Raw genomic sequence first — 8,293 nt, forward strand, 5'->3', positions numbered from 1 at the left:
CCTGTCCTCTTCCCAGTTCCTAGAAGAGCTTAGTGGTTACTACGAACTTATCAACTCATCCTGTCAAAAATATAACCTCCTAAGCCCTAGACCTCATCTTGTTCTTTTAACTGTGTAAAAGACGCTCAGTCGTGTCCCACTCTTTGCGACTCCATAGACTGTAGCCCGCCAGGCTTCTTCTTCCTTCCGTGGGAATTCTCCAGGCAAGAATACTGGAGTCCCTCCTCCAGCGGATCTTTCTAACCCAGGGAAAGAACCCAGGTCTCCCGCAATGGGGGGCAGATTCTTTGCCCTCGGAGCCACCAGGGAAGCCCAAGAATACTTGAATGGGTAGCCTATCCCTTCTCCAACGGATCCTCCCAACCCAGGAATCCAACCAGGGTCTCCTGCCATTGCAGGAGGATTGTTTACCAGTTGGGCTATCAGGGAAGCCTAGAAGTTAATCACTTTTGCCAATATTTCACAAGTGTTAGGTCACTAATTGCTTCCTTTAGACAGCATGCGTTTAGGATTGTTTTTCCCTACTAACTCTTAAATGTTTGTGTATTTTACCCTTTTGCAAGGGTGGGGGCTTTCCTCGGAAGAAGGTTGCAATTGAATTGTTTGTATCAACAAGGTCTGGGAACCGCCAATATTAACACTTTAAAGTGTTTTGGACTACACATGTCCAGGCCCTTCGCAAAGCTGTCAAAGCATATTTCCTCACGTTAGAGTTTAAGAAACTTCTTAACAAGTTCCACGTCTGATTCCTTGGCATAGTAAAATGGGAGATCAAACCATATGCCTATTATTACAGTTTAAAAAAGCATTTTCTGCCTTTCTCTTCAAATTCTGAGCCCAGCTATGTCCTCCTAGCAAGTGAGGATTGTGGTCAGTAGCTTAGTCTCAACCGACTCTTTGCGATCCAATGGACTAGCCCACCAGTCTCCTCTGTCCTTCGGATTTTCTGGGAGCGGGTTGTCACTTCATTCTCCAGGAGAGCTTCACCACCCAGGGACGGAACCCGCGTCTCCTGCACTGGTAGGCAGATTCTTTTCCGCAGAGCCTGTGAGAATCAGTCAGTCAAAAGCTTCAGGCCGGAGTACAGAGGAACCTGGAGAAGTACTCCAGCCCAACCCCCAACCCTACACAGACGCCCGGAGGGCTGAGCTAGCTCCTGCACCCCAAGCAGGGGAGCCTCTCTACCCACATTTCCCATCTCCTAGGAAACCAGAATCCGCAATATGGCCTTAGCGGGGACAGAACATTCGTAAAGACCGGAGGGAAACAACAGGAAGGTAGGTAGTCGAGTTCCGGTATAAAAGTTTGCCGCAGGGAAAGGCGGGTCCGGAGGGTATACGCCCAATCCCTTCCCCAGAAAGTTGTGAGTTCCGCTCCGCTGAACTCTCTATTGGCCCTAACTAGCTCCGCGATCCTCCTCTCGAATCCACCCACACTGCGGTGACGGACGCTTGAGAGCGGTGCACTGCACCCCGCCGGAAGTGCTTCCCTGGGCGGAAGCTCAGAGCGCAATATAGCGGAAGTGCTTTCTCTTCCGGCCTCTTTGGTCTCGGCGGCAGAAGCAAGATGGTGAGTGGTTTCCAGGGCCTCTCGTCATCGGCTTTCATCCTCACCCCCTGAACTGCGCCCCATGCAATCTGTGGGGGCCCTGGAAGCTTTCGGATAAGAAGAGCCGGTGGGTAGGGAAGGCAGCTTTCGAGAGGCACGAGAATGGCTCATAATCTGATGTGGGGATGTTGAGCCTGCCGTCGTGGAGCTGCAGCTGCTCCAGGCCCCTTCTGTCTTTTTGGGAAGCCCTCACAGCCCTGCCCGCCAGTGGGAACTGATGGAAGAAGCATGGATTGGGGGTATTTGGCTCTGTAAACAAAAGAATAGTTGACGACGGTCCCTGGGCAGGAGCTATTAGATTTTGGAGTAAGAGTAGGTAGGAAAACCACGTTACCTCCTCTTTTGCCTTTTACGTTTTTAATTTTCCTTTTTAATAATGTATCAGGTTTCAAAACATGGCAGCTCTTGGAGGGGCTTTAGATAACGAGAAATTCTAATAGTGGTCATTGATTTAGCACAGTGTCAGCCCTTGTGATTGTCATTAATTTATATCAGTAGTTACTTTAACTGAAAATGTTGAGCATGTGTATAGAAATGACAAGACTTAAACATTTATCCCCTTAACTTGCAGACGAAGGGAACGTCATCGTTTGGAAAGCGTCGGAATAAGACGCACACGCTGTGCCGCCGCTGTGGCTCTAAGGCCTACCACCTTCAGAAGTCGACCTGTGGCAAGTGTGGCTACCCTGCCAAGCGAAAGAGAAAGTGTAGGTTAATATTTATAAATGTACTTTGAGAATAGTTTCTTGTTTCATATGTACCTCAGTGGGGCATGACTTTGAATGTTGTTTCCTAGCAAAATTGTACATCTATATACCATTATGTTGATTAGTTGCTAAGTTGTGTCCAACTCTTGCAACCCCATAATCTTTAGCTTAGTAGGCGTCTCTGTCCAGTGGCTGTCCCAGGCAAGGATACTGTAGTGGGCTGCCATTTCCTCTTCTGTGTATGGTCTTCCATTCTGGCTCAGCTGGTATGCTGAGCTTGCAGTGCAGACCTGGGTTCGATCCTTGGGTTGGGAAGATTCCCTGGAGAAGAGAAAAGCTACCCATTCCAGTCTTCTGGCCTGGAGAATTCTGTGGACTGTTTAAGTATGCGGATAAAGTGAGTTTAAAGCCAAGGCAGGCAGTTTTAATTATATTGACAGTGTGTACTGGGTGTGTGAAAGTGAAGTCGCTCAGGGACAACAATTTGGATCTTAACCTGAATTTTTTTTTTTTTTTAGATAATTGGAGTGCTAAAGCTAAAAGACGAAATACCACTGGGACTGGTCGAATGAGGCACCTAAAAATTGTATACCGCAGATTCAGGTACAGTTTTTATGTTTCAGTTATAGGTGGGTGTATGAGCTTACATAACAGTTGTCTCAACTACCCTTGTTCGTGGGATGAGGTGTTGCTAGGATCCTTTTTCTTCTGCCACCATAACCTTCAGATCAGTCTCAAACTTAGGAATCAGTGAACACTAATATGCACTGAATAGGCTGGAGTGTAGTTTGAGGTAGACTCCAGAAAATAATGGCATTTATTCGCATACTTACATTTCATTTTCCTGCCAAAATTTGTCAAGATGATAGTATGTAATTGAGGCCTTCAGTTTTGTGGCATTGGGCAAGTCTACTTGCTGTAGAACACTGTTGGACTTAAAGAGAGGCCTTAGAGTTTTAATTTCAGCCCCAACATAGTCTTACAGAGAAACTGCATTTTTAATGGTAGCGGTTGAGGGGTGTAAGGCCTTAACTGAGGTGATTTCTTTGTTGGGGACTGGGGTTGTCCTGTGCATTGTAGGATATTTAGCAGAATTTGTGACCTCTTACTCAATTAAGGATCTTCAAGACCACAAGACAGTTTGGGGGGTGTAAACACAACACACTTAGATGTATTTGCGTGTTGGAGTGACCTTTGTACTTAAGGCCAATATATAGTAGTATGGGATAGGGTTCAGTGGTCTGCTAGTTTGAGTTAAGAACATGAATTGAAGCCAGTTTTAACCTGTGTGTTCCTCAGAAGACATTTCAAGTAGATGTTAAGTGAGTTAAGACATAAACTATAGTTAAGCAGTTGAGAAAATGTCTATCATTAATCACATTTTTCCTTAGCTAAAGGAAGGTAGGGTCTCTGACCCATAATTTAAGAATCCGTTTTCCCAAAACCTTACGAATCATAAGTGGTGGGGAAATACTGATCACTGCAACCAAATATGTTGCCTTGGCTATTTTGAAGCAGAGGGAAATAAATAAAATACCACAGCTTATCAGTGATGTTCTAAAAATAAATGTCTGAACTTATGAATTCAATATTGATTTCATCATTTAACTGAGATAAGCTCATAAAAATATATTTTAACAAAGATTGAAATGTATACATTGACATTGCTGAAGTAACCATTCTTGTTTTTAACACAATGCAGGCATGGATTCCGTGAAGGAACAACACCTAAACCCAAGCGAGCAGCTGTTGCAGCATCCAGTTCATCTTAAGGATTTCAACGATTAGTCGCACAATAAATGTTCTGGCTTTTAAAATTATCTGGTGTGCTAAGGTATTTTTAATAGGCTTGTATCAGTATTTACATAGGTTTGCAAATGTGATAACTAAAAATCAGGTTTATTTGTTAAGTGGCTATTCTGGAACACTAACTTTTAAACTGGGTTGTGATACTGCTTAATAGGATCGGGCCTTTACCAGCAGAATTCTAAGATTCCTTCAAGCAGACGACATTAAGAAGTAACATCTGTGCTACTATAAGAACTGTGTTACCTCTGTGGTCTTTGTGGAGTGGTTGTCGTCCTGTATGATAGGCTTTGGATTTCTGGTGAGAACACGAAGGACAGGAGTTGAAGGAATTCCATTTTGGAAAGGTGGTTTTGTTGGATTTTTTTTTTTGATTTACAATGTTGCATTAGTTTTTTACAGCAAGGTGATTCAGCTATACATTTTTGTTTTTCAGATTCTCAGGTGATATTAACTCTTGGTGCCCAGCTCCTAGGCTGTGTTTGCCTTTTAAGGTGGTCAGCTAAGTGAACAACTAGGTATGAGTCAACAATAACGTTTCTAGAACCATGTGCAAGTGCAGTGGATTGAGTAGAATGTAAAGGAAGGCCAAGTATAAACTCAACTTGTAGGCTAGTAGAATTTTTTTAATCCTCACCTAGGTGATCATTGACTTTTCAGGGCTCTGAATTTTTCTGCCTTGCTTTCTGGTGTTTCTGCTAGTTTTTTTGAAGTGAAGACAAAACCAACTTTGTTGGACTGATGAGAGAATCGAACATTAATTAAACATCACAAGTGTTGGAGTAATTATCATAAAATAGCAGTGTGGCCAAGCTGTGCTGTCCCAACTTGTAGCTTCCCATTTTTTTAAGAATTTAACAACTTTAATCTGACCTTGAAGGAGTTTTCATGATCATCACTGCCTCCACAACCTTACCTTTAAAAGGTGCCTTAGAATGCATTCCAAGATTAGTCAATTGCTCCCTTGCTTTTTTCCTTAGCTCCTCTTTCAGGTCTCAGCTTGCTTCTGCAGGAACCCCAGCTGATCTGAATCTATATTGGGTTTCCTTCCAATACTGTGTGATGTAAGATAATGACTGTTCTACTTTTGCTGCTGTTGAGTTCCTAAGTGTGTCTGACTCTGCAACGCCATGGACTGTATCCCACCAGGCTCCTCAGTCCGTGGGATTTCCCAGGCAAGAATACTGAAGTGGGTTGCCATTTCCAGTGTCTCCTTTGGCAGGCAGGTTCTTTACCACTGGGCCACCTGGGGGCCCTGTTTACTTCATTGTTGTTTGGTCTACTAAGTCTAGTCCTCTCTGTGACCCCAAGGACTGCAGCACCCTAGGCTTCTCTGTCCTTAACTATCTCAATGGAATTTGCACTCTTATGTTGAGTGGGTGATGCTATCCAGTGATACTCCAGGGATGCATAATAAAGTTCCTGTATCCAGTTGACATTTGACCATGTGATTTTTACTGGTGTACCTGTGCTTATTTAAGCTGGAAGTCTAATTAACTATGGGCTTTCAACTTAAATAAGTGAAGGTGCTTCTACAGTGGCTGTAGCCTAGTTACTGTAGTGGGTTCAAGTATTTGAAATTGCTTTGACCTATATAATTTTATTTTGGCTTGAGTACTGAATAATCTGACGTGGTATTAAGATCTTTCTGAAATCTTGCAGTGTTACTAAAGGTTGATTCCTGGGTATTGGAGAGGTACCCATTAAGATAGGTAATACCTGGGGTGGAATAAATATTAGGCCTTGAGGTAAGTAGGTGCTGACCTGAAGACAAAAAATTTCTAAATCCTGGGTCAGGAAACAATTGGCACAATGGGGGTTGCATGAGAGGTAGCCAGTGATGCCTTAAAAAAGGCTTGTGTGTTTATTGAGTGTAAGGTGACTTAGTCCTTGTTTGCCAGTGCCTGTGGCCTTGACTGTTTGAGTTTCAATGGGAAATTTCTCTGATAAAATGGAAGTCGTAAGACCCAGGGAGAAGCAGTGGGCTAGAGATGGAGCTGGTTAACACATTCAGTACAGACAGGTGGGTTCAGTTCATTCAATACTAGTTTGCAGACAGTTCATACCTGACATATCTCATGATGTTCTGAGGATCAAAGTTGGTTTGGACAGTGGATCTCCATCTAACAGAAGATGCCTGAGGCCACAACTAAGGGATTTATGTTTCTTGGGCAGGGGAACCTCAGGAGCAGTTAGGTGTCACCGTTGGGTATCTGAGGTAACACCCAGGAATGTATCATGTTTTGTGTATGTATGTGACCTTTCAGTCACAGCTACTGTGGTTTTGTCAGTTGGAGAAAATATCAGAGGTAGGGGTCTTGGATTTTCTGGACTAGGGGGCAAGGAGTTGGTGCATTCACTGAGGAATATAGGATGGAAGGAACAGGAAGAAATTGTTAGGTGATGTTGATGCCTGTGGGATACTAGAAGTATCTTGGAAGAACTCAGTAAAGCTAGGGGCAGCTGAAGTGGAACGCCAAAAGCCCAGGCTGGAGATTTGCTTTTGGAAATAATGAACATAGAGTTGAGAATGGGAACTGATTTAGGGATTAGAATGGTAAAGATAATTTAAATGGAGGTATAAGTATAAGGTGATGGTGAAACCTGGTAGGCATTTAAAAGTGATGGGAGATGGAAGGAAAGGATTGTTTATTTTTCTCTCTTTAAAAATTCAGATTCTTGCCACAGTAATGGTTGAAACTATTTGAAAAAGTGTAGAGAGGCTCAAGGAAAGGTTTGGGGAGATGTCCTTAGGAGACAAGAGGAATGAGAGTGGTTCATTAATTTGTTCAGCATACATGCGATGAGTGGGAACAAAAACCAACATGGTTGAAGTTGACTCCAGTCATTGGCAGAAATGAGTCCCACAAACTGTCCTGTGGGACCAAGGCCAAGGAGGAAAAGATTTTTAAATTAAAAAAATTTAATGACTTATGGGTTTGGAAAATTTAGGTTAGTGTTTATTTTTCACCAACCTTGTTTCTATAGAGCATCAGGAATAACGCCAGAGGTTCAGGGGTGATTGGGCAATAAAGAGTTTAGTTTAGAAAGCACTTTCGGAAGGTTACCTAGTTATTCTGCAGTTACCTTTCATTTCTATTGATGATACAGTGCCCCTTATGAACCATATCTGTCTAGTGACCTCTGTGCCAGAAGCAGTTCTGGGCCCAGGAGATACAAGTGGAGAATAAGACAGACTCCTTTGGCAGAGATTTCATTAGAGCATGTGACAGCCTGCACTTGTGTGTGTATGTGTGTGGTGTGTTGGGGTTGACAGATAAGTAATTTGAGGTAATGTTAAGACCTATGAAGACAAAAATATAGAAAGTATGACAGGATGGGGGTAGAGGACCCCTTAGAAAGGTGGTTAAGATAAATATGGAGATTGCCTGGTGGTCCAGTGGTTAGGACTGCGAAGGGCCCCAGTTCAGTTGCTGGTCAGGGGACTAAGATCCCAACCCTAATCTTTGTCAAGTTAAATGTTGTTCTCAAAGCGAAAGGTAGTTCATAATCTAAGAGAAGCATAGTTTATCAAACCGAGAAACTAAGAATGAAATCTGGAGCAAAAACTTCTGTCTACGGTAAGGTAAAGGGATGTCTTGTCAAATAACCAGAGAAAAAATGGTTCTCACGTATGTGAGTGGCCTGTAGATTACCACAGGTATGGTATGTGGCTTGAGTTTTTATTTTTGTGTGCTCGTCTCTGCAATGGAGATGTGCCCCAGGATGAAGACTTTGCTCTTTAAGATTACTCAAAGATAAGAAAAAATATCCTCCAGACATGATTACTTGTAAAAATGGTTTTTATTTCTCCAGAAATTTTTGGTTCTATGTTACAGTCAGAATTCAAAGTTGACTTAAGCTTATCTTTCAGCTTGGGCCTCTTTTGGGCTGAAGCCATTGGAGAAGGGGGCATGCTCCCTCTGATCTCAGCTTTCTCCTTGAGATCAGTGGCTTGTGAGCTGCAGTTTCACTCAGTGGGGTTTAAAGAGTAGACAAGAGCGGGTAGTGGTGTTTCCTCTTTCTCCTGAGGCTTCCTCTACTTCTGAGGGCCCTACAGACAGGATCCCTTGCTTTCCCTCACTCCTGAGTGGCTCACATCTGGTCCACAGGAAAAATTCCCATATTCCTGGCCTCAACAACCTGAAGTTTCCTAGGTTTAGAACTGCTGC

General features: G+C 43.2%; 1 protein-coding gene and 1 non-coding gene across 2 annotated transcripts; both read left to right on the forward strand.

Annotated features, from left to right (window-relative positions):
• Window positions 1-1,539: 1,539 nt before the first annotated feature.
• Window positions 1,540-4,135, forward strand: RPL37 (ribosomal protein L37). Its single transcript, XM_004017021.4, has 4 exons — window positions 1,540-1,569; window positions 2,180-2,315; window positions 2,834-2,918; window positions 4,018-4,135. Exons 1-4 carry the CDS (start codon window positions 1,567-1,569, stop codon window positions 4,085-4,087), a joined length of 294 nt encoding a protein of 97 aa, XP_004017070.1. The 5' UTR covers window positions 1,540-1,566; the 3' UTR covers window positions 4,088-4,135.
• Window positions 3,856-3,935, forward strand: LOC114118771 (small nucleolar RNA SNORD72). The gene has a single exon (XR_003591941.1). It is a non-coding gene; the product is annotated as a small nucleolar RNA SNORD72 (small nucleolar RNA).
• Window positions 4,136-8,293: the final 4,158 nt, after the last annotated feature.

The sequence above is a fragment of the Ovis aries genome, chromosome 16 (genome assembly GCF_016772045.2).
Source record: "Ovis aries strain OAR_USU_Benz2616 breed Rambouillet chromosome 16, ARS-UI_Ramb_v3.0, whole genome shotgun sequence".
Lineage (NCBI taxonomy): Eukaryota > Metazoa > Chordata > Mammalia > Artiodactyla > Bovidae > Ovis > Ovis aries.